Here is a 26,208-nt window from a genome sequence, read left to right as displayed (position 1 = left end):
AGTCTAACTTAAAGCAAACAGGCAAAAAGTTCAACGACAAATGTATCATTTATAATCTTTGTCCCTCAGCTACAAACAAGAAACCAATTTATATTTTCTTTGGTAACTAAACATAACAAAGCCCGGCTCTACTCTAGATACATTGAGCCCCAGTGTGGATTTTATTTTATTTTTAAAGAAAGATGTAAAGAAAGATCCTGCATCTATGGCCAAGAATTGAAAAGTACAGTGGTACCTCGGGTTACATACGCTTGAGGTTAAAGATGCTTCAGGTTACAGACTCCACAAACCCAGAAATAGTATCTTGGGTTAAGAACTTTGCTTCAGGATGAGAACAGAAATTGCAGCACGGCAGCAGCAGGAGGCCCCATTAGCTAAAGTGGTGCTTCAGGTTAAGAACAGTTTCAGGTTAAGAACGGACCTCCGGAACGTATTAAGTACTTAACCTGAGGTACCACTGTAGATGCAAGGCCTTCATAAAGAAGTATGAACGAGTGCAAGGAAAAGCACAAGACCTTCCCCTTGACCTCTAAGGGCTTTGCCATGAATAATTCTCATCTCTTAAGGAAGTGGGAGAGTGCTGCCCTCTTGCTTAATAGCCACAGATTACCCTCTGCTCCAGAATGCAACCAGTCTCTTGATTCAGGCAGAAACAAAGTTCTGGTGAGAAGGATCGCCATGCTAACCTGTAGCCACTGAGATGTTGTTCCACCACAACTCTCATCAGTGACAGCCAGCACAGCCAATGCTCAGAGATGATGCAACTAAACTGAAGTGTCACAAGTGTCTCCTATATTTCCATCATCTGAAGCTGAGGGTCAACTGTTACCTGAAAACCCCATGCATGCTTCTCAGAAGAAAAGCAACATAGCAATAGGTGATTTTAAATCCTTCCCACCGGAATATACAGCACAAGATGGTTTGAAATCTATAACCTAAATGAAATACCTTTCAAGTCGCCAGCAAGGAAGACTAACCTGACATAAGGCACAGGGTCATTCTGGACCATATTGAGCAGCCACTGTAGTTCCTCGTAACTTCTGTCAACTATGAAGACAAAATGAATCTCTTTTTAAGTAAGATGTTGGAACTGCACCAACTAGAAGTCAGAAGTTATTAGAAAAAATATCGTCAAAAATACATATAGCCTTTAAGAAATAGAATGGAGCTGATGCATTATAATGTGTCACTATTAGGTAGGATGAATGGACTCTACAAATCTTGCTCTTTGTGACACACGAATTCCCACTTTCCCTCAATTCTTCTCTCTTGTATTTGGATGCAGTTGCTTAAACGTCTGGAATTTAACTGTGAAACCTGTTTGGGTTTTTTTCATTTTGGGTGCCACACTGTGGGAGTCCACCCTGTGTATAACAGCTCATTTGGGATTCTGACTATTGCCTCCTAGCAAAATGCATATATTCTATATATACTTCCAACACTTTGCCTGTACATCTGAGCACAAAACATTTCTCATTGCAAATCAATTGCCTACACACAAAACCCTCCTGCTACAAGATGGCATCATACTCAAGAAACTGAGCGGTCAAATAAATTTTGCCCAATCCAGACAGTGATGAGGTTTCCCAGCTAATACTACATTTGTTTTCAAACTAAATTTCATGGCAAATTGTCTTCCATGGAAGCTCATCAGATTCCTCAATGAGAAGATCAGTAATGGCAAACAAGTTTCCTTGAAAGAGAGCCCACAAAGCACTACTTGTCTGCCCCAAAGATTCAGAGCTTAACGAAGTGGCCGTGGTCTAGGGTGCACAGGTCTAGATATTAAAGGCCAAATAATTGTTCAGCGCAACAACTTTTCTTTACCTTTTGTGTAATCAACAACTGCCTCCAGAGCTGCTATTCGGATATCCACAAAGTGCCCATATTCCGCATAGGACTTAAAGACAGCAGGATCACTTGGGACGTGCCCGTTCTTCTGTAGTATGCGAATGGCATTCAAGCAACTAGGCACATAGAGAAGGGGGAAGGAAGAAAAATCTGTTATAAACCTGCATTCCAGTCACTGGAATAAAAACTTACTTTAGCATTATCACCGCAAGTTGTTGATGAATTTCACAAACTCTGAATTACACCAAATTCATGTGAATTCTTTTTTTTTTTAAGGTGCCATTAAATTTCTTACAAAACAGCAACACCAATAAAATATCATTCTTGACTTCCGAAGAGTTCTAAAGAAACCTGAGCTGAAAGGAGAGTCCTAAAGAAGCTATATTTCTTTCTTCTGTTGGATATTTCACCCAACACAACATACATTAGTAAAGAATTTCAAACCCATAAGAGCAGGGGTAGGGAACCTTTTCCAGCACAAGGGCCACAATTCCTTCTTGGCAATGTTCCAGGGGCCACGTGTGCCAGTGATGGGTGGGGGCAGAAGCAAAAGTGAGTGGAGTAAGAAATGTAAATGTTAAAGGTAAAGGTAAAGGGACCCCTGACCATTAGGTCCAGTTGTGGCCGACTCTGGGGTTGCGGCGCTCATCTCGCTTTATCGGCCAAGGGAGCCGGCGTACAGCTTCCGGGTCATGTGCCCAGCATGACTAAGCCGCTTCTGCCGAACCAGAGCAGTGCACGGAAACACTATTTACCTTCCCGCCAGAGCGGTACCTATTTATCTACTTGCACTTTGACGTGCTTTCGAACTGCTAGGTGGGCAGGAGCGGGAACCGAGCAACGGGAGCTCACCCCCTCGCAGGGATTCGAACCAGCGACCTTCTGATCAGCAAGTCCTAGGCTCTGTGGTTTAACCCACAGCGCCATCCACATCCCTAATGTAAATGTTACCTTTGCACAATAGATTTGTTTCTGCGCACACCCCTCTATCCGGGCAAACAAAAGGCATTTTATTAGTCAGAGGGAGGATTTCAACATCATGTTCTTCTGATAGTTCCGTCATGCAAGCATTTCTGCTTGCAGACAGAAGGATCCCCCTTCTCTTCTCCCTGCATGCTGTTCTGAGGATTCAGAGGGGATTTGAGGGAGTCATGGCAGGGGAAGCCCCGCTGGAGTAGCAAGAGCCCTTGCACTAGCTTCTGCGAATGCAATGGGTTCACAAGTGAATCTGGCCCAGAGGGCACACTTCAGACAGACAAAAATGCTTAAGGGGCTCTTTGTAAATACTGGCTACAGGTAACGAATGCTAAGTCTATGATGTTACAGCAAACCTAACATGCCTCACTTTATCATGTCTGAATGGTACAAGACTGTCTTGGCTTGCTTATTTGTTGTTGCTGGCATCCTTCTGTAACGAGAGACAATGGAGTGTGCCGTCGGGGGTGAGGTCAAACCACTGTGTTAGCGGCACCAAAGTGGCGTCCCTGAGGAGCAAGCCTGGGCAGTGTGTATGGAAGTCCTGGGCTGCCCAGATGACAGGACCTCCCTCTCTGCCTTGCTGATACTTCTCCTAGATGGGCTACCTTCCCATCTGCTCCTATTATCTGCATTTTCTTTATAAAAGCCCAAGAAGTAGTTATACAATAAAGGAGGGTACAAAGCAAGGCTGGTGAGTGGCATGGATTGGGTGAGAATCCCGAGGGCCAAGTAGAGAGGCCCAGAGGGACATATTTTGTCTCCAGGCCTGAGTTCCCCCACTCCTGAATAAGACGCCAAGACTAGCAGGTAAGTAAGAGGACAGTCCAGATCCGGTATCAGAAAAATCTAGTCCCTTGCAGCATCCTTCCCAAGTGCATGGCTCCTTGTTTAGGATTCCCCTACTGCTGACCAGCATCAACCCGCTCTGGAGATCTGTGCTCATGAAGAGGCTGAACATGTGCATTGCCTTGAACATAGACATGTGATATGCAAAACACACTTAACTCAGTGTTACGCCACCATAAACAGTAGATTTTATCTTCCCTTTGTTGCATAAGATCAAAAGAAAAGGAGAAAGCTGTGGTTTCAAGTCCTACAAACATTCTGTTTTTAGAAGAGTATTTTCTCTTAAAGCCTTTGCACAATTTACAAAAGGACTTTCTCGGCACCCGTTAAATCTCCCCACTGTCTCTCTCGTGTGTTTATTGAACGTAGTGAGAATATTATGAACAGCTACATTGTGCAAGAACAGAACGAATGCATCAGGATCAGCAGCAAAGTAGGAAGAAGTGAAAAATATGGGAGTGTACTGTGCTTTTAGATTTGTATTTGCAGGAATTAAATACATTTTAAAAAAACAAACATACCTGACCGTAATGGTGTGCCTATAGCTGGGCAGTAGCTTTTCCATGTTTAAGAACCTGGTAATTTCCTCAAGAATGAGGCGAACATCAGGATTTAAGTTATCAAGTGTCCGGGCTTCATTGTTCACACTGATGGCAGGAGTTACAGAGTTTGCTAGCGCATCTATCAGCTCTGCACGGTAATAGTTGTCTGAAAACTAAAGTCAAAGACCAAAATAGGAGATAACAAGCATTACCAAAAAATAAATAAAATTGAGAAGAGGAGCACTGCTTTTTTAGACAAACTCAAGTCTAAAAATAAATGGAAGAGGGTAAGAGTATTCCACATCGCAACATTTAGCTGCAGGTCCTGTTCCGATTACAAATAGTACTTAAAGTAGTTCTCTGCACATCGAAACTGTAGGGTCATGGATAGAAAACTGCAATGTTTTGAGTCAACTTTTTTTTACCTTGTTTTTTCTATTGTCGTTGTACTTGATTAGATCTAAAATGAATGTCAAAACCTCTTTAGGACATAGATTATGGACATCTCTCAGCAAGGCCATTGCGACAGGCATCGTCTGCAAAAATAAGGACCAAGATTAAACGAGCAACTGCTTTCGTTTAAATATTAAATCAGAATCGACAGCTTTTGCTTTGCCATATGATGTTCTGCCGTCTACCAGTCCGGATTTCCTCCACCCCATAATTCAGGAGGTAGAAGCATGAAAATCAACATAAGAACATACTAGCTAGCTGGTAATAAAACCCAGTTTGTGAAGTTATCAGGTGCTTTTTAAAGTCATTTGGGCAGGTGGTCATCACGATAGGTCACAGCAATGAACTCCCTTAACTTGTGTGTTATTGTAAAGGTGGGATTCCTTTTGTCAGTCCCAAACCTCTCACTGCCTCATTTCATTAAATGGCCTTCAGCTCTAACAATTTCACAAATAGAAAGGATATTGCCTTCTATTCAATATTCCGCACGCATAATTTTATAAGTCTCCCCACCCCCCAATTTCTCCCCTCCTGATTTCTTTAGCTTCTCTTCGTAGGGAAAATACTTCTGTACTTTTTTTCCTTTCATTTTTTTTGAGGCAGATGGGACTTAGGACATCTATCTCCAAAAGGGTGCTGCCACTCTTCAGGCGAATACATCCAATACCTTACAACCATTTCTCTTTTGCATCCACCACTGTAGACCAGCCTTGAACAAGCTGTAAGAGAAGCTGCTACGTTTAGAAAAAGCTAAATTAGACTGCAATTGGCCTTTTACCTTCTGCAGAAAGTAGCTCTGGTAGTTCATGAAGTTATTGGTTTTCACAATGTTTGGGCAACTTTTGCAACAGAACATCCGGGTGAAGAGCGACTTCATGGCTGGTGGTCCTGTCCACGTGCTCACCATGAAATTTGCAATCTACATAATTAGGGAGCAAGAGAGAAGCTACATTAATAGCAAGACTGAGAGGTTTGATCTGTTGCCCTCTCCCAAACCCCGGCTCCTCTCTTTCTTACTATCATTTCCAAAGGACTGAGGGGAAGAGAAAGCTGTAGTAAGTGAACAAGATCCGTAACTGTTTAACAGACAGAAACTTTAAATTAGCACTCCCCCCTGCAAAAAACAACAACTTTCCTATCCCTGAGTTGCCTTTTAAGGTGCTTTTGTGGAATCACTGCATTGCAGAAGATACTGAAACCTATCTTAGGACCTGGATCCCCAATGTGGTGCCCATGGGCACCACGATGCCCTCAGACAACCCCATAATACCTACCTAGCTCCTCTGCCCCTTGTCTTTTTTTAAAAAAAATGAAAGGGCGATTGGGTAGGTGGGGGAGTTATCTAGGGTTTGGGGGGGGGCTGCTTTTTCTCCGATGTTTTGGGACATATGCAGGTATTTTGCCTGTTTTTGTGTTTGGGGTGGGGGGAATTTATTCTTATTCATGAGACTTTCTTAGATTTCTCAATGGACTCTTAGGCCCAAAAGGGTTGGGAATCCCCGTCCCAGGACATGCAATCAATGGTGTGTAGGGTCAAAGCCATGTTTCTGTGCCCTAGAATACAACCAATACCATCGTACAGCTGGGGAGAGCAAGGAAAGGTTCCCAGCAGCGAGTAACAGCTGCCAGGCAGCTTCTTTGCCATTATCAATCTGGTTAATTCAGGAATGCTGATGGGCTTGCAAGGAATCCCGTGGTTCGAACACAGTTTGAAAACCAAATATACTACCTAAAACCAGACAGTCTCTCACCACCATTGCTTCTATAAATTGGAAGTATGGAAATGGTTTTTACAGGTCATCTGCAACTAATTATCTTCCCACAATCGCGATCTGGTTTTAATTGTTTCCCTCCCATTTACATTTCAGACAGTCTCCCCCACCCCAGTTACTAAAGCCACATATTCATTCAGTCTCTGCAGAAGACAGTCATGGAAGTGGCCTGAGCACTACCATTTCCCTCAATTTACCATGCCAATAACCTCAATGCAGATTTCAAACATGCCTTAGCCGCCCTGGGAGAACGAGACCACCTGAAGAGAAACAGACAATTCTGAACCCTGTCTAGCTTTTAAGATACGGCTGGACAGCTGAAATCAAGTTAACAATCAGTATAACGAGGGAAAGTTTGCCCAGCTCCCCCAATGCACAAGCCTATTTTGCTCTAGCTAGCTTTCTCATCAGTTTCTGATACAATGTACCATGGTATCCTCCTGGACCGTCTATAGGAGATGGGTTTCGAGGGTTCTATAGGGGTTACGTCTAATCTCTAGGGATGGTTCCAGAAAGTAGAGTTGGAGCACTGCTTCTCAGCCCCCTTTGAGCTACAAAATGCCAGAGCACTATACTGTCTCCAATGCATTTAACATCTACACAAAACCATTAGGAGTGGTCATTCGGGGATATTGGGCAAGGTTTCATCAGCATGCTAATGATACCCAGTTCTATTTCTCTACAAGATCTGAATTGGGAATGGCTTAGAAGACCCTGGGTGCAGTAGTGAGCTGGATGATGAATAATGAATTGAGTATGACTCCTGGAAAGATGGAGGCTCTGTGGGCAAGTGGATCTGACAACTAAGGAGGCCAGAAGATTGTTAAGCTTGAAGTGAAAATTTCACCACTCCCCTAGATTTCTAAGGCGCCAAAAGAGCTTCAAAGAAAAACCTAACATACACTTTGGCAGTCTTTAAATATGTTAGAACAGCAAACTTCCTTTAGGCCTGAGGATTAATGCAAAAATAAAACTGTTGGTTCAAATGTCTCGTCTCTTCTTCAACAATTGCTATGAAACGTTTTTCTAGTTTCCTTTTACAGACAAAAACTTAAGTTGCTTTGTTTTGACATCAGTCACTTAAAAACACTTGATAAATATTTCCATAAGGCTGGACGCCAGACCAGTTTAGGAGACGTGGTGAGATTTTAACTCTTACTCAACTGTGTGAAAATATGTAAAAGAGACTGATATTTGGCAAAACCACTTAAAACTAGAAAAGACACATTCACCAAACTTCATAGAAATTGCACCCATTTAGCCTGCCCCCCCCCCCCGACAGTGAACATCAAGCTATACAGGGCTGAAGCCTGAAACATCTGCCACTCTATTCAATATGACAATTCAACACCTCGTCAGATCAAAGAGGGGGGGGATTACTGTGGGGTCACACAGTTTCACGAACACAGGGGAGGAATTGCTACACAGGTAAATAAGTATAGGAACTCGAGCCCATGGGAGGAGATAGAGCTTTTTTTGGATAAGGTAAGTCCTATTTGCTATAGAGTTTTCAAGTAACCGGGACGGAAAACTACATGCATTTTTCTCCTATTGTTCAAGTTTAGATTCTCTGCGAGCTGCCCAATTTAGATGTCGCAAATGCTACTGTGCAGATTTCCAGCAATGACAAACCTAGACAGCATCTTGACAGCATCTTAAAAAGCAGAGATATCACCTTGCCGACAAAGGTCCGTATAGTTAAAGCTATGGTTTTCCCAGTAGTGATGTATGGAAGAGAGAGCTGGACCATAAAGAAGGCTGATTGCCGAAGAATTGATGCTTTTGAATTATGGTGCTGGAGGAGACTCTTGAGAGTCCCATGGACTGCAAGAAGATCAAACCTATCCATTCTTAAGGAAATCAGCACTGAGTGCTCACTGGAAGGACAGATCGTGAAGCTGAGGCTCCAATACTTTGGCCACCTCATGAGAAGAGAAGACTCCCTGGAAAAGACCCTGATGTTGGGAAAGACTAAGGGCACAAAGAGAAGGGGACGACAGAGGATGAGATGGTTGGACAGTGTTCTCGAAGCTACCAGCATGAGTTTGACCAAACAGCGGGAGGCAGTGGAATACAGGAGTGCCTGGCGTGCTCTGGTGCATGGGGTCACAAAGAGTCGGGCATGACTAAACAACAACAACAAAAAATTTCCAGAACCTTTGATTGCATCTGCCCAAATTATCTCATGAAGTTTGTCCTAACCCTAACCCATTCCTACCTTTGCAAGGCAGAAGCATGCCATTATCCTCACTCGGTAGAAGCACTGCTCTTGTTCAAGTATATCAGTCAGCGCCAGTCGTGAAGCTGGAGTAGGGAACTTCTGGAGGGCCAAAATGGATTCTTCCTGTGCAACCACATCTCTCTCGTATCGGAGCTGGTACTGCCACATGAAGTCAGCCTGTTCGAATTCTACCTTCCTCAGTACAGACATATCTGGGTCTATTCTGATCCAGAGTAAGGGAGAATCAGCACTGAAAGAGAGGATCAGATTTTGTACCAGCACTTAAAATACAGCAAATGTGTGCAGACATTTTAACATGGGACTGCTAAAACATGGCACCTTAAAAAGAAACCGGACTCTTATTTACTTCTTTTTGCACAAAACCAACAGTTCTCTGTTAATACTGTCTGAACGATCATGCAGCTGCTTACAAACTGATAATATCAATCTGAACAAGCTTGATGACAGCTTTGCACTTTATAAATTTCCCAGTGGAAAGGGCTTCAGTGTAGAAACAGTGAACAACGGGCATCTCTGAAATTAAATCTTTCCCTGGTTTCCTTGCCTCCACTTCCAATTGCTGCACTTCAAGAACTTGCCCTACATTCCCCTGCATGTTCAGCACTGTCATAAAGAGACTGTGGCTCATATGGACAGTGTAGGAAGAAAGGCAGCATCTCCTAAAAGGGCAGATATGTGAAACTAAGCTTCTGCATTCATAGTGCTGCTATTGGGACTGGGGCCAGTATGATTCTGTGTGTCTGGAGCAATACTATATAAGAGCTTCAGGGAAAGCAACAGCCACACTTTACTTTTCTAAATTAACTTACTCCATGGCAGAAAGATCCATGTCAACTTCCTCCCCATTCATCAGAGGAATCTTTTTCTTCTTATTTCTGCATTTCAAAAAAAGATGATGTCTATTAAAATAATTTTCTCTTTTTCTTATTCCGCAAAAATGTATTAAACAATGTTTAAATACAAGCACGTTAACAAGGCCACAAAGTAAGTCCTCGATGATGATATTATGAATATCTTCATTTAATCATATAAACTGTCCCCAAATATTTTGCCCATCCCCACTTCAGAGGTTTATCCTTATCCTAAGCTTCATACTTTCTATGCCCTGGAGACAGAATAATGCATCCTGAATACCTCTTTTTTGGGGGGAGGGGGAATAATGCTTACCTGTTTATATTTTTCAATCACCAAGGGAAATCTATCACTAGAGTGGCTGAACAGTAGCAGAATGGTGGATTATTACAACACACCTTTATCCCTGAAGGATTCAAGGTCATATTAGTGACTAAGGGTTGTATCCAACTCTGTTGCTTGGATCACAAAGCAGCTTTCCACTCACACACTGAAGCTTCCCCTCCTCTCCTCCACAGACCCCTGCATATCCTGCAAATCTGCTCCGGAGAGTTGGGGGAGTTGCTCTGGAGCAGCCTTTGGGGATACACAGGCAAAGGAAGGAAGTCCCATGCTGGACTGGATACAACTGTCAGATCTTCTTACAAATATGATTCTTGCATTAAAACAGTGGCCACAACAACACTAATCACCCCCAACCTGTCGGCGCGATTTTAGAAGCCACGATCCACATGGGAAGGAACCCACACAGCATTACCTATTTCTGGAGAATGAAACTGGCACTGGGAGAAGCCAGAGGGTGGGTTCTTCCCATAGGACCTAAGGACCCCCCCCCCGGTGGCTTGTAAGTTGTACAACTGACAATGAAGTATTTCAATTCAATTTGGGCAGGTGTAGCACAGTAGCGGGACAGGGTGGCGCTGTGAATTAAAACCACAGAGCCTAGGACTTGCTGATCAGAAGGTCGGTGGTTCGAATCCCCGTGATGGGGTGAGCTCCTGTTGCTCATTCCTTGCTCCTGCCAACCGAGCAGTTCGAAAGACGTCAAAGTGCAAGTAGATAAATAGATACCGCTCCGGCGGGAAGGTAAACGGCATTTCCGTGCGCTGCTCTGGTTCACCAGAAGCGGCTTAGTCATGCTGGCCACATGACCCAGAAGCTGTACACCAGCTCCCTCGGCCAATAAAGCGAGATGAGTGCCGCAACCCCAGAGTCGGCCACGACTGGACCTAATGGTCAGGGGTTCATTACCTTTACCTAGCACAGTAGCAGCTACCATACTGCCTACGTTAACAAAAGGAGTAAGCCAGAGAATACGAAAAACAAGAAAGCAGTAGTTATTTCAGGTACATGTTTCACAGGGGAAGTCTACAAATAGTCTAAACCCTACCGTCTGCTTTTCGAGTGGCAGGGTATGTCGTGTTTAAGGCTGTTTTCTTCTATCTGAAGCGTGTGGTTGAAAGATCCATCCAGCTCTTGCACCGTCACTTTCAAGGGGCCCTTAGGGAGGAAATGTATTGTATTACCAGAACAAATGTTTAAAAAGGCTGACAGTAGCAATAATTTAACCCAAAGGAACATCTCCACTCCCATCGTTCAGCCCAGACACTGTGGTCCAGCCTCTACAATTCTATGATTCTATGAAAGTAGGTTTCTAGATCTCAAAGAATATGCTTGCCATCTCATTTTAAAATGTAGTTCTGTAGTGAACAATAGGAAACAACGAAGTCAGGAGTTCACTGAATATTGTGTCTAAATGCCAGTTGATTCAAAGTTTACTTTAGATGAACACTGCAGATGAGTAAGTTAAAAGCCTCACTATAATTTATATTGATTCACAATAATCTAATAATAAACATGATGCCCAGCTACAGAAATTACATGCAAATTTCTGTATTTGCCATAGGCAACTATCTTTCTACCAGATACAGTTCAGAGCTCCGAGCAAGTTGCCCACCAAAGATTGACGGTACAAATATGTACAGTAAAAAGTAAAAGTCACAGAAAATATGTAGCAATTTTGACAATTTTCAGGAAAAAGAGAAAAACAAACTCACCACATATTTCTGTGTCCCAGGAGATGTATAGTCTTGCTTTATTTCTAACTCTAGCACATTTCGTTTTCTATTAAATGCAAAGCTGCCATAAAACTTTACCACACCACTCTGATCTCTGTGAGACTGAATAGGATAATAACAGATAGGTTTACAAATATGCAAAAACTAAATTCGTCAAGTTTACAGAATTGCAACAGTGCATCCAAAACAAGCACGACGGTCTTGCTTCAATCAGACTTGTGACGGAAATTCTGATGGACTGTGTCCATAATTTGCAATTTGATGTATAACATAAATGCAGATTTTGAAAATACTGCACAATTCCTTCAATTCTGACGCTAATGGCTAAAAGGAGATCATTCAACTTCTGAGCTTTCCCTCCCTTTATGCATTTCAAAGCTCATAGCTTGCTGCTCTTGCGTGAAAGCTCGGATTTGTAAGTCTCACGACTTGTTCATATTGGGAGCTGCGCATATGGGAATGCTGAATTCCACCCCGTGTCACATACAACGATACACAGCGGGATCCATTCAGAGTCTGGTGAGTTATTACAAATTAGGGTTGGGAAAGCATGTGTGGAACTGGTCCTTAGTATCCTCCTCCAGACTTTCACTACAACCCTAATCTGTGTGTTCAAAATAACATGTAGAAGCCAGGGAAAGGAAGTGGATGTGTGCTTGCCTGCTCCACTCCAACTTTCCCACACTGAGCAGAAAGTTGTGAAAGGGACTCATTTCATATAATGTATGAATCGCTTGACTGGTTAAGCACATTTGGCTGAACACACAAGGTTCCCTGCAACCAGGAACCCTGTATTATCAGAGTAAAGGCTTGTAGCACAATCTACATAAAAAAAAAATGCTTACAAGCCCCTTTCAAACCTGCTTGCTGAACATGGAAAGGTTGGAGGCACAGACTGACCCTGGGGGCAGCAGAGGCAGGGGACACGTGTCTGCTCCCACTTCCCCACCTAAAGCCCTGACACATTCTTGTATTTTGAAGAAATTCCATGGCGTTTTCATTAATTAGGGTTTTATGTATCTCACCAGGACTTTTACTTAAAGCATTTGGTCTAACACAAAAAGAAGAGGGCATTTTAGTAGCAAAAGAGTGATTTTGTGAAAGTCAAATAATGAACATTTGGAAGCAAAAGCTTTGCTTTGATTAGCAAAGCCTTCAGTGTATCCTAACTCCTAAAAGGGAATCATGAATCCATACTACTGAACAGCTTATTTGTTTCTGCGTATTTACTACAAAAGACTCCCTTTTCCAGGGTGCTTCTGTCCACCATACAGGACTTTGTGGAAACTTGGAAACTGACTTCCAGATGCACAATTCTCCTTGTGAAAAAAATCTACTACCGTATACAAAGTGTGTCAGAATAGTAGATGAAATCCACAGTTCTGAATGAGCCCCTATAGAAATACCAGACACTAATTGCATTTGTTTCTGTGAACTTCACTCCATATAACTCTATTTTGCCTTTATCAAGGTGGACTGAAATATTATTGAAAGCACCAGATCAGTATTGCCAGGCAGCTTTGCAACTGCCAACTGAGTTCTGCACCAGCCAATCTCTCTGCTATTCATTTGGGTGATTTAAACTACTTGTACATAGACCCAAGTGTTTTGGTGCCAGGGTGAAATTTTTGGAATTCACTTCTAAGAATGCATCAGACTGTGGCATTTTCCATATCTGCCTTAAGAATGTTTTAAAAAATCCTCTGGATCCTTGCTGTGTAGCTTGGCTCTGTGGTTTGTCTTTCAGAACAGCGCACACTGGTACGAAATGCGGCATTTCTCCTCCGACAGTAGCATCTTGAAAACTAAACAATCAGCCACAACGAGATGCAATTCAAAAGGGACAACAGCAATCTGAGCTAAATCTTAAACTTCACTATTTGAAACTCTCTAGAAACATTTAAGGCTGCTTCTTATGTCCCGGTGTATTCATTTAACGGGCCAAAGAACAGCTATTTTTCATCTCCTTTGTTACTAGCCTGGAGCTAGAACGAAAAAGGATACACCCATTGCTTTATTAACGGTTGAATGTCTTTGCCAGAGACATTGGAGATGGATTTCAAAAATCCAGATGTGGAAACCAGCATCTGACTCCACATATGAGACTGGAACTTCTGAGATGAGGCAGTGCTGGCCAGGCTCAAGAGCTTGTTGAAAACCTATGGTGAAATTAGCCTCGGTTAGTAATCAAAACAGGCCCAGTGATCATAAACTTTTAAGAAATATCAGTGATGGTAATATCATAGGTACAGTTCATTGGAAACAAAATCAGGTAGGACCCAAGGTGATTCAGACATTACGTTCAAACTGTGCACTGCTAGATGGGCAGAGGATTTCAAACCACATCTCTATCAAAGGGGATGGTCGCATTTCCTGCAACTATTTTGAAATGAAGACATGACAGAAAAGATGTCAGCTCTAGGATGAGGGTATTTTTTTGCAAGCTGATGTGGTGCCTCGTTGGATAAACCCCTGTCCCATGTTATACAGCATCCTACTTTCAACAGCAGCCAGCCAATGCCTCTGGAAGCTGGAAAGAGGACCATAAGTTGGTGGCCTCTTCTGATGGGACCTGTGGCCCTCCAGATCTTGTGAGTTCAAATCTCTCAAACCTCAGCTAGTATGGCCAATGGTCAGGGATTATGAGAGATGCAGCCCAGCAGCAACCAAAGGGTCACAGGATCCTCAGCTCTGTCTTATTGCTTGCATTGGCTTATTGCATTTACTAGCACTGTCTCTATACTGGAAATCACATTCAGCTGTGAAGGTTCATAACCTTTGATATAGTCACTGTCTGCAAGTGGCTTCCTTTACCATATGCAGAAATTAAGCTGCTGAAAGTGTTTACCTAAAACGTTTCCATTGAACAAAACAGTTCTCTGCAGGAAACAGATTGAATCATTTAAGTAAATGGTGAGTACCCTAGTTTTTGTAAGCCGTGGCCTGATTTCCATGACATGTGATCCATGACGCAAAGAGGAAACCTCGCTTCCCGGGTGTGGTTATAAATCGGCCCAAACCACACCAATCAATTACACAAACAGCTAACCACGCTGAAAGGTGCCCGTGCAGTCTGGGCTGCAGAGAAAGTGAGGTTAAGGCAATATGATGCAGCTATAATGCTGAAGTGGAGCAGATGCAGGCCTCTAACACTATCTGACAACTTCGTATGTGATGCTCTGACATAGGGCTCAAATATAACAAATAAATACAAATTGTTTAGGGCACCAAAAACAAAATGCTGGCTCTCCCTTAACCATGGTTAGGTAAATAATCAAGGGCAGTCAGTGGGATCACACACTGTGGAGAAAATTTCCACCTTCCTGCAGTGACATGAAAAGCAATGCATTCCTACACATGCCTATACAGAAGTAAGTCTCAGTGAGTCCATTGTGGCTTACTCTCAAGGTTAAGTATGCATGGGATTGAAGCTTAATGGATAGCTCATGACCAATGTCAGCTTTGGTTAAAGGCTAAACCTCTTAACTAGGTTTTGTTAACCATGTTCTTGTTTACAAACCCTGGTTAAGCAAGTCAGAGGTAGCTGCAACATAAAATATATTCCAAGCTTGCTTTGATGCCATGTGTACAAGATTTAACACCTGTACATGTATTTATCTTAGATGACAACACTTTGGTCATTTAAAAAAAAAATCAATAAAGTTTGTTTTTAAAAAAAGGAGAGAGGGGGAAGATGTTGCTAACCCATGATTCTCTAGATGTTGCAGGACTCCTCCCACAATCCCTGACTTTTGGTCATACTAGCTAGGGCTGATGGGAACTGTAGTCCAAAAACCTGGAGTGCCAAATCTTAGTCACCCCTGTTGAAAGCCATTAATTGAAGATGGTGCTGATGTCAGTACAGACATTAATTAGGCGGGGGGAAGGGAGGGGGTCTGCTCTAGAAAGAGAGCCCACAATTATGGTTGGCATAAAACTTATGTGGCCAAGAGGAAGTTCATGGTCTGAGGGCACCATCCAGTTGTGTATAACGGTAATAAGCTTCATAGTCTGCTTTTAGGGTCACATTTTTTATGGAAGGCACTGAAATTCAAGTATTTTTTATTTTTTTTAAAAAGTAATTATAAATAGGAAATTTTAAAAATGTCCAAACACTTACTTGTAACATGAACTCCATGCTTATTCTGTTTTCTATGAGTCTCATGACTAGGTGGGCTTTGCACTGGAACATAGTGTAGTACTCCCATGATAATGTGTGAGGATGCTTTATAGAAAAATGCAGGTGTGATGCAGGGCTGGAAAATGAAAATCAGTATCATTTCAGGAATATTTAATTTTGCATTTTAAGGGTAAGTCCCACATACAGTAGAAAGTTCAAAAGTAAAAATTCAAAGAGTCAGACAGGATTCTCCTAATTCAACAATTGAAAAGTATTAATTAAAACTCTGATTATATTAAGAACAGGGGCTCAAGAAGTACGCTCACAAATTTTACTCAGTGTTTTTAAAAAAATATTCTCAGGTAAACTTTGGGTAAAACTAAAACTATATGGGTAAATTGCAAAATATTAAACATTCAACATCAGCAGTTTACTTCTGCCTGTAACAATCTATGAACAGTTCAGACAGGAGCACAGAAGGGAGGAAAGAGGAGAAATAATGACTATCTTATATTCTCTTTCATTGAGTACTTTAAAAAAGATATGAGCAGACCCTTTCCGCTAAGTAAGTCAGCAGTAATTACAATGGGGTGGTATTCAATTAAGTTTACTCAGCGTAAAGGTAAAGGGAACCCTGACCATTAGGTCCAGTCGTGGCCGACTCTGGGGTTGCGGCGCTCATCTGGCTTTATTGGCTGAGGGAGCTGGTGTACAGCTTCCAGGTCATGTGGCCAGCATGACTAAGCCTCTTCTGGCGAACCAGAGCAGCGCACGGAAACGCCATTTACCTTCCCGTCGGAGTGGTACCTATTTATCTACTTGCACTTTGACATGCTTTCGAACTGCTAGGTTGGCAGGAGCAGGGACCGAGCAACGGGAGCTCACCCCGTCGCAGGGATTCGAACCGCCAACCTTCTGATCAGCAAGTCCTAGGCTCTGTGATTTAACCCACAGCGCCACCCGTGTCCCTCCTTACTCAGAGTAGACACAATTAAATTAATGGACCTATCTTAGATACATTCATTAATATCAATGGGTCTACTCTGAATAGCACGTGTTACTCCTGAACCTCTCCTTTGAGCCACCAAAAGCCGTCATCTCGCTGCTGGATCTTAGCCATCCTTAGCCATCACTAGGCACCTCCAAAGTGCCTAACCAGCAGTGCTTCAAGCAGCAAACCAGTGGTAAGGAGCCAGTGAAAAGGGTCTATAACATATTGGAGAAGAGGTATTTAAGCGGCCTTTTGCTTTCAATTAAAGCCTCTTTAATAAAACTATTCTTGGACATTTGAATTAGGCAACTCAAGTTGAACAACTGTTCCCTTTCATCTCATATTGCTTATAAATCCATGTTGCCATCCCAATATAACCAGTTTAAGACTCTGGATGTAGTATTTCAGCACCATTTAATGAGCAATAAAGTCACCTCCCTCCATATGGCTACATAGAATGAGGTTCGTCAGCCATATGCTCTAATTTTTTTTAAAAAAAACTGCAGTATGCTCAAAGCTGATGAGCATCAGTCATTAGAAGGACTCTAGTGCTTGTAAAAATAGCAGAACGCGTGTTTTAAAGAGATTTTCACACCTGTAGCAAAATAGTTTCCCTTTCCTTGGAAAGGTTTTTACTCTACTTAGCATATATTTTGTTAATATACTTCCATTCTGTAATTCAAACAAGGCAAATGTTTACCAAGGATGTCTTTTATGGGACCATTACGTAGCTGAGGTAATGAAGCCTTTGGCCAAATATCTCATTACTCGCCTGAAGAGTGTGTGTGTGTGTGTGTGTGTGTATTATTGGCCCTATAAATCTCCCAAACATACTTGTCCTTTTCTTTTCCTCCACCAAAGATTGGATGAAGTAAGACTCCACCGGTCTTCAGTTCATACACAACTATTTTGTCCAGTTCCTGAAATGCAAATAATAATAACAATATTGCAAAGGTGTATTTGGCTACAAAGAGAAGACAAGCTGTACATGGTCTTGTTGAAGCATATTAAAATTATGAGCATATTCAATTTGGTTTCCATCATTTCCCCTCCTTACAAATGTACCCACCAGGGGAATACTGTGCATTTAGATCACAAACCCTTCCCCTTTTAACTCAACGTCCACTACTTCATATCAAAGATAAGCAGGCACAAACATTATCTGCAAAGAGCAGAACTGCACACCACTGTGGTTTTTCAAGTGCATTTCAGATAATCCTGGGGTGCCCAAGAGACAGCTTGGGCACCACTATTAGTTGCCCCTGCAATGTGTGATTGTCAGAGAGCACTGAATGAATTATAACACATACACACACACACACACTTTCTACACAACCCTTGAAAAGAGAGGCAGTTTGCCTTCCTTTCCATCTGCTGCTTGGTACCTTACTCTCAGTGAACAGGGTGAACTGTTACTGAAAAATTGGGTGGGTTTTTTTGGGCGGGGCAGATCTGTAAAAAAACCCAGTGTAATATTCCAACGACAACATATGAGGCTGTTTAAAAGGGGAAATGAAGACAGGGTGCAGGGTTAGAAAATTAAATCAAGATCACTTGAAAGCTTTTTATGGCAAAACCCATCACACTTGTTGACAGATATAATAAAGACACGCAAGGAAAAGAGGCAGATGGTCTGGACTAATTCATAAACCATGCACTTGGCAGAAGGGTGTAGGACCCCTAAAACAGAGGCCTAATTCTCACTAAGGTAGAAAACCAGTTTCTGGGCTGTTCTTTCCTCAGACAGCAAGTCAGGGCTCACATGATTGGATGCTCATCTGCAGGGGTGGGGAAAGAACTGCTGGGTCCTACCTGAGTGGCTGTTCTGTGTCGCTACAGCAGGGCATCACTGAGGGGGTTTAGTGCCACCCTGTGGCTTGCAAGGGTGGGTAATTACCTTGACCCAAGGGTGGCATGGTGGGTTGCTAACACACTTCCAGAGAGAGAAAAACCTGTTTTGTTAATGCTTATGTAGCCAACCCAATATAACATAATGCTTCCTCAAACAGAGGAACAGATTGAGGTTGAATTTTGACAAGACAGAAGTGCAGGTAAAAGTCCTATTCTCGGCCCTTGCCCGTCCCCTCAGGCACAAGACACAGAAGGTTAACCCTTCACTACACCCAACAAGAAGTACTGTTTTTGGGGAACAGGAGGTGGGCAGGTGTGGAGGACTCCCGGGTCCTGAATGGGGTAACTGTGCCCCTGAAGGATCAGGTGCACAGCCTGGGAGTCATTTTGGATTCACAGCAGTCAATGGAGGCGCAGGTCAATTCTGTGTCCAGGGCAGCTGTCTACTAGCTCCATCTGGTACGCAGGCTGAGACCCTATCTGCCCACAGACCGCCAGAGTGGTGCATGCTCTCATCTGCTTAGACTACTGCAATGCGCTCTATGTGGGGCTACCTTCGAAGGTGACCCAGAAATGACAACCAATCCAGAATGTGGCAGCTAGACTGGTGACTGGGAGTGGCTGCCGAGACCACATAACACCGGTCTTGAAAGACCTACCTTGGCTCCCAGTACGTTTCCGAGCACAATTCAAAGTGTTGGTGCTGACCTTGAAAGCCCTAAATGGCCTCGGTCCAGTGTACCTGAAGGAGTATCTCCACTCCCATCATTCTGCCCGGACATTGAGGTCCAGCGCTGAGGGCTTTCTGGCGGTTCCCTTACTGAGTGAAGTGAAGTTACAGGGAACCAGGCAGAGGGTCTTCTCAGTAGTGGCACCCACCCTGTGGATGCCCCCCCCCCCAATCAGATGTCAAAGAAATAAACAACTATCTGATGTTTGGAAGATATCTGAAGGCAGCCCTTTTTAGGGAAGTTTTTAATGACTGATGTTTTAATGTATTTCTCATCTTTTGTTGGAAGCCGCCCAGAGTGGCCGGGGAAACCCAGCCAGATGGGCGGGGTATAAATACTAAATTATTATTAATAATTATGATGATGTCACCCAAAGCAGCTTCACTGGTCAGTTACCCAGGGAACACTGTTTTGCCAAATATTTCTAGAACTGCACACATAGGTATTGTGTAATCTCCCACTTAATTGTGACAGCTTCACCTTAAAATGTGTCAATGGAAAGGATAGCTCCATTTGTGCATCCCCTTGTATCTGTGTAAAAGGATAAAGATGCTTTCAAAATCCATCGGGGTTCATTACCTCCTTGATCCAGTGCCGATACTCATTTACACCAAAGGTTTTCTTCATCCAGAGGCCATAAATATAGCCAGAGATTCCTTTCAACACCCACTCATCTGACCTGTAAGCGAAGAAGCAATGCAAGAAAAACCCCTCTTGATTTACAGAATCTCCATGCTGAATGCACTCTTAGTGAAAATACTTTAAAAGCTAACAACTCTAACCATCTAAATAAATAAAGGACTAATGAACCAAGAACAGATGTATATATCCTGGCAGTAAGTGACTCGAGAAGGCCTTAAGTGTAATTAAAATCTAGGCAACTACATCTTTTGGTATTTTTATTTAAAATATTCTCTAGCATACAGAAACTTAAAAATCTATGTAAGTAAATAGACATTAAGAGCTTGTAGGTTATCTTGCAAATTTAAGAAACCCCAAATGTGCTATGATTGCTGTGATAGCTATAGAATTTATCTGCATTTATGCTTTATAATGATTAACATACCCATAGCCAAAATTCGACGTGGGAGTTATCTATTTTAAGATGTACTCACCAAGACATTCTAGATATGAAACAGCCAAAAAACTGCTGGGCCAGAGCCTGAGCCAAACATCTCCTGGTCAGCGGGGTCTCATCTATTATCATTGCACTGTGCAAAAGGTTTGTGCTAAAGGGAAAACACAAACAAGCATATGCACAACGGTGGCAAACAAAATCTTCAGGAGAGACAAAACCCTCCACCTCAGTTTAATCAAGTAAACATGAACAAATAATAGCAGAATTTTAACAAGAGAAGTATAAAACAGCTTTCTTAAGTCTTATATGGGTCAGCTTCACATGCAACATGAAGCCAAACAATCACTAAGTGTGAACCAACAGGTGTGTGTACTCAGAGTAAAAATCACGGCTGCATCCCTCCTTTGCCAAATGCACTTTGGACTGTGGTCGCAAAATTAAAATTGGGAACATTTTAAAGCACCCTATGTTTCTAAAACTAGCTGTTAGTGGCACCCGCCCTGTGGAACGCCCTCCCACCAGATGTCAAAGAGAAAACTTTTAGAAAACATCTGAAGGCAGCCCTGTTTAGGGAAGCTTTTTAATGTTTAATAGGCTATTGTATTTTAATATTCTGTTGGAAGCCGCCCAGAGTGGCTGGGGAAACCCAGCCAGATGGGCGGGTTATAAATAATAAATTGTTGTTGTTGTTACTATTATTATTGATATTACTATGCATTGGATTGAAGTCAATCTGGCAATAATAATAAATGTCACAGGCATTTAACGTTTTGGTGCTGCCATGTTATTTACAATTCTTATCTCAGTTGATTCTATGACAACCTTTGGCATCATTTTATAAGCTGGAAACTGAATTGAAATGTGGAGCCAGCTCAAAGGCATCCCCTGAAAGTACGCAGCTGAGTTTCAGCCAAAAGCCCAGGTCCCAGTATAATGCTATCCTTGGTCCTATGAACATAAATGATGGCACTGAGTTTCCTTTAAAAAGACAAAACAGCAAACACAAAAAACCTCTAGTGATTTGGACTGAAGTATCTCTCTGCCAGCATGAGATACGATTAAGTGTGATGGATATCTGTGCATTTCTCAAATCACTTCATTTTAGTTGGGTTAGTTATGAGTAAAGGTAAAAGTCCAGTCACAGACAACTCCGGAGTTGCGGCGCTCATCTTGCTTTATTGGCCGAGGGAGCCGGCATTTGTCCGCAAACAGCTTCCGGGTCATGTGGCCAGCATGACTAAGCTGCTTCTGGTGAATCAGAGCAATGCACGGAAACACCGTTTACCTTCCCGCTGGAGCGGTACCTATTTATCTACTTGCACTTTGACGTGCTTTCGTACTGCTAGGTGGGCAGGAGCTTGGACCAAACAACGGGAGCTCAACCCATCGCGGGGATTCGAACTGCTGACCTTCTGATCGGCAAGCCCTAGGCTCTGTGGTTTAACCCAGGGCGCCACCTGTGTCCCAGTTAGTTATAAGTACTTACCTAAAAATGCTCATGGAAGCGTAAGCAGCTACTTCAACGTAGGCCTCGTCTACGAAAACTGTCTTGAAACAGGAGTAAGGATAGCGGCACGTAAGTATCTCTTCATAGAATTCAAATACTTCATGGAGATAAGATGTGGTGTGTTTGAGCAGCGGGAGAAGCTGGGGTAAACAGAAATGAGTCACCTACAACAACAACAAAGGAGAAACCTTTTTTAAAAAACAAAACCAAATTCAAGTCAGCAAATAGCTAAAAGTGAACATTAGAAAACGCTGCCAATGGAAAATATAAAGATTAGCAAGTTTGACCCTGAGGTCACCATCACTGCAAGCATATAGCTTAGAGATGCAGAACATGAGGTGGTGAACTGGCTATGCAGCTTTGCTAGTCCTCCACAGCTTTCCAGAGATCCAGGAAAACAGCTACCGTGAGGCACAGCCTGAGGCTACATACAACAGCCTATCTGCAGTATGAAGTGTCATAAAGTAGCAGCTTTCAAGTAGTGAACTTCCAGCAATTGGAATCGACTGCAAGTTACAGCAAGAATTGGTACTTCCCAAAGATAAGGCAACAGACTTACGACAACACACAAAACTTTTATAAAGCAATAGTGAGGGGAAATAGTAATACAAATAGAGCGATAAATTTATATTCTGACTTTATGATTCTGGCTGTTGAGAACTTATTTTAGCTGTTATTCTATCTCTAGGCATTCAGGACAGGGAACATGATTTCTTAAGAACTAAGAAATATAACAGGACAAATAAAAATATCACTGAAAAATCCTATATGACCAATAGTGCAAGAGTAAAACCCTAATCAATAACCACCCAAGAACCTCACACCAGGACAAATCACGTGGAATAGGATAATAATAATAATAATAATAATAATAATAATAATAATAATAATAATAATTTATTATTTATTATTTATAATAAATAATCTGGCTGAGTTTCCCCAGCCACTCTGGGCGGCTTCCAATCGAGTGTTAAAAACAATACTGCATTAAATATTAAAAACATCCCTAAACAGGGCAGCCTTCAGCTGTCTTTTAAAGATAAGATAGCTGCTTATTTCCTTCACATCTGAAGGGAGGCGTTCCACAGGATGGGCGCCACTACTGAGAAGGCCCTCTGTCTGGTTCCCTGTAACCTCACTTCTTGCAATGAGGGAACCACCAGAAGGCCCTCGGCGCTGGATCTCAGTGTCCGGGCAGAACGATGCGAGGTGGAGACGCTCCTTCAGGTATACAGGACCGAGGCCGAGAAGTGCCACACAGAGGCTGCCTATGAAAAGAATTACCTCATGCATGTAGGGATCAACAAGGATTTCAAATGGTCCAATGGCCAAGGAGATGTTAGATGCTGCAGTTGGAATTGTCAGCATATAATGGAAGGTCTTTTTTCTCATATCATGAGTATACACCGTTTCCACCAGGTCTCCATTTGAGACAGCCACCATTGTGGCATCCACAGTATATTCCAGTTTCCATGTGCATAGTTCAGAGTATGAATCAACACAAGGAAACCAAAACCTGGAGAGAAAGTGAAGTCATTAAAAATCATAATCATCTTCCCAATCCAAGACAAATGTTGCAGTACTTGATGTGTAGGCATCTGGGGCCTTAGCTTTACTAAAACAGTAGAATCCTGCAAGCAGCTGACCCTTCCCAAATCTTTGATAACTGCATTCTGTCAATGCATAAACACAGAGAACTACAAAAAGATAGCCAGTTTAGGACTCCTGTGAGGCTGCTACTCCACGATAAGAATCTCACTTCTACAATACTGAAAGACTGATTAGTCTGGGGAGGCTTCGAAAGTTGCCCTTCAGAAAAGTACACTGCAAGGCACACTGGAAATATGTTTGCATCTTGGCAAGACAGCTCCCGGGGTCCAACAGTGATGTCTTCAGTCCTTTGTTTTTTGTTCTTCTTGTTGTTGATGATACAGGAATGTACAGATTAATTCCTCCTCCACCACCACCCCCCCAAAAAAACAGGGGTGGGGATAGGGAATCTATTCCAGTTATCTTGAAGTGGCATAACATATAAAAAATGGAAAGCTAAACAGGTAAAACACTAAAATTTGTCCTTTTCTATTCAGACAGACCGCCAGTCTTAGGTGCTTTCTCGTTCATTTTAACAATGATAAATCAGACTCTGATAGCTCTGGAAATTAAATATACATTATTCAAAAGAGAAGAAAGGGAGGGTAATGAAGCACCACAGGTCAACTGACCCTATATTTACTGAGCAGCACGTACAATATCTATTTTTCTGAATGACCATCAATTGAAAAGCTGCCCATTGGCAATGGGTGCACACATGGGTTATTTGTTTTCTTCCATGTAAGAAAAATGCCATGTCTGGATGGTCTTAAAATATTCTTAAATGACCGTAAAGCAAAATAGGACCTGATTTCCAACTTTCACAGCACTCTTCGATTTCAAGGCCCATGGGAAATGGGAGCATAAGACTCTGCAACTCTCACCTTGTAGAATTTTGATACCCGCAAGAGAAGACATGGGCCCCTCTCTCTGCTAAGCTTCCTTCCACGTTGGGTACCACAAAATGAAGGCCTCCTTTTGGCTGGTCCAGAGAAAAGTTGATATGTACCTTCAAGACTTTTAATTCTGCAGCAGTAAAAGAGCAACCACGTAATAAAATATGTATCAATCTGGCATTTCTGGAAGAAACGTGGCAAACCCACCATTAACTATTCATTAACTTGCAAAACCACTTTGTACTCAGAACTTCAGTGAACTAAGCAAGAGAAAAAGATGAAAGAATGAAGGTGAGATCTTTGATGATGACCCAGGACTCTCAAAGCGAAAGAAGAATTTTCTATTATAAAACACATTTTATTGAAAATATGTGCAGGAGATTATTTATTTTGGTATATATTTTTCTGTACACAGAAGCTAGTCTATGAGGCTTGAAGTAACTCCTAAGAACTTGCCGCAATTCACATAATCAAACAGCTTGCCTGATCTACGCCTCAAAATCAAAAGCGCTCCACCAGCATTGCAGGGCCATTGAAGCCCTGCCAAAGTGCAGCAAGGCCTGGAAAACTATTCTAGATCGCTAGCAAGTCTGTAGCACTTTCATTTTAAGGGTTTCTGGTCTTTACCATCGACGTGCTTCCAAAGGTCTGACGGCACCTTGATGCACAGCTCTCCATTTCCAGCATCCGGGTCCACAGCACTGACTGCAGCAGCATACGCATTGGAAAAGTAGTTGAGATTTCTCCTGCAACACAAAGGACTCAGAGTTCAAATTCAAAAAAAGGATTCGGGGGTCAAGGGACTTCACATGCTGCAAAAAAGCAGGTAAAAAATGCCCACAACAGAAGTGCTTAAAATTGTCACCTCTAACAGTAACCACTTAGAAATGCCACCTCAACACTCATGGGCAGATTGTACACCCTCTTTGAAATGTCACAAGAAAAGCTTAACTGAGAAAGTCATTTGATTAGCTTGAGACAATTGCAGTGAAAATCCTCTCCATCGCTCCACTTATCTTGACTTCATGTGGCAAGGGCACACGGAGCAGGGTCTGCCCTACACAATGGAACTGGAGACTTAAGCACGTATGGAGAGAGGGAATCTCCAAAATATGTCAGTCCCAGGCCACAAAAGACGTCGAAAGGGTAGGATCCAGCACCATCAATTAGGCCAGGAAGCCAAATCAGCAGCCAGCATGATTGCCAGAAAGTAGGCTGAGTATTATTCTGCCTCCTCACATTTGACAAAATAATGGTCTGGATAACTATAGCAGGGGTTGGCAAACTATGGCCCCCGCGTCCTAAATCCGGCCATTTAAGAACCTGCTGCGAAGCCGAGACTCCCGGCGATGACGGTGGGAGGAAGAGGCTGAGCGGTGGCGGCTCTGCCAATCACAACGCCGTGCATGGTTTACCTCAGCGCGGTGCAGGGACTTCTCTGCCAATCAAATGCCGCACCTGGTTTACCTCAGTGGCATTTGATTGGCAAAGGTAAACCAGGTGTGGTGTTTGATTGGCAGAGCCGCCGCCGCTTAGCCTCTTCCTCCCATTTCCGACCTGGTGCTCCTATGGCCCAAAGGGCGGAGCGGAGGAGCTCGCTTTGCCTACGAGAAGCAGCAGCGGCGGTGGTGGCGGCGGCAGTCCCTGGGAAGGTAAGAATGCCCTATTTCTCTAGGTGGGGTGGAAGCCCGTTTCGTGCCACCACCGCCAGCCCTTCGGCGAATGAGGCAGGCGGCAAACTGAGAAGGTGGCTGGGGCTGGGGGTTGCGTGGGGAGGAAGAGTACTTGCCCCCTTTGCCTCTTCTTCTAGCCCTACCCCCCCTGGAGCCG

At 42.8% G+C, this 26,208-nt stretch overlaps 1 protein-coding gene across 1 annotated transcript in view; it reads right to left on the bottom strand.

The window, feature by feature from the left end:
• Positions 1 to 26,208, bottom strand: part of TAF2 (TATA-box binding protein associated factor 2) — a 61,571-nt gene that overhangs the window by 22,261 nt on the left and 13,102 nt on the right. The window contains exons 4-21 of the mRNA XM_083749013.1: positions 25,006 to 25,124; positions 24,367 to 24,508; positions 23,177 to 23,408; positions 21,872 to 22,056; positions 20,423 to 20,536; positions 19,887 to 19,986; positions 17,560 to 17,645; positions 15,735 to 15,870; positions 13,619 to 13,773; positions 11,594 to 11,708; positions 10,927 to 11,036; positions 9,494 to 9,559; positions 8,661 to 8,913; positions 5,449 to 5,589; positions 4,643 to 4,753; positions 4,197 to 4,390; positions 1,828 to 1,967; positions 978 to 1,047 (exon numbers count right to left, since the gene is read on the bottom strand). Of these exons, the coding sequence (XP_083605139.1) occupies positions 978 to 1,047; positions 1,828 to 1,967; positions 4,197 to 4,390; positions 4,643 to 4,753; positions 5,449 to 5,589; positions 8,661 to 8,913; positions 9,494 to 9,559; positions 10,927 to 11,036; positions 11,594 to 11,708; positions 13,619 to 13,773; positions 15,735 to 15,870; positions 17,560 to 17,645; positions 19,887 to 19,986; positions 20,423 to 20,536; positions 21,872 to 22,056; positions 23,177 to 23,408; positions 24,367 to 24,508; positions 25,006 to 25,124 (2,469 nt within the window). The remainder of the gene's footprint in view (positions 1 to 977; positions 1,048 to 1,827; positions 1,968 to 4,196; positions 4,391 to 4,642; positions 4,754 to 5,448; positions 5,590 to 8,660; positions 8,914 to 9,493; positions 9,560 to 10,926; positions 11,037 to 11,593; positions 11,709 to 13,618; positions 13,774 to 15,734; positions 15,871 to 17,559; positions 17,646 to 19,886; positions 19,987 to 20,422; positions 20,537 to 21,871; positions 22,057 to 23,176; positions 23,409 to 24,366; positions 24,509 to 25,005; positions 25,125 to 26,208) is intronic.

This window comes from Podarcis gaigeae (genome assembly GCF_964106915.1).
Source record: "Podarcis gaigeae genome assembly, chromosome: 7".
Taxonomy (NCBI): Eukaryota; Metazoa; Chordata; class Lepidosauria; order Squamata; family Lacertidae; genus Podarcis; species Podarcis gaigeae.
The sequence above is the reverse complement of the archived record's forward strand: the minus strand, read 5'-3'. Positions and strand labels throughout refer to the sequence as shown.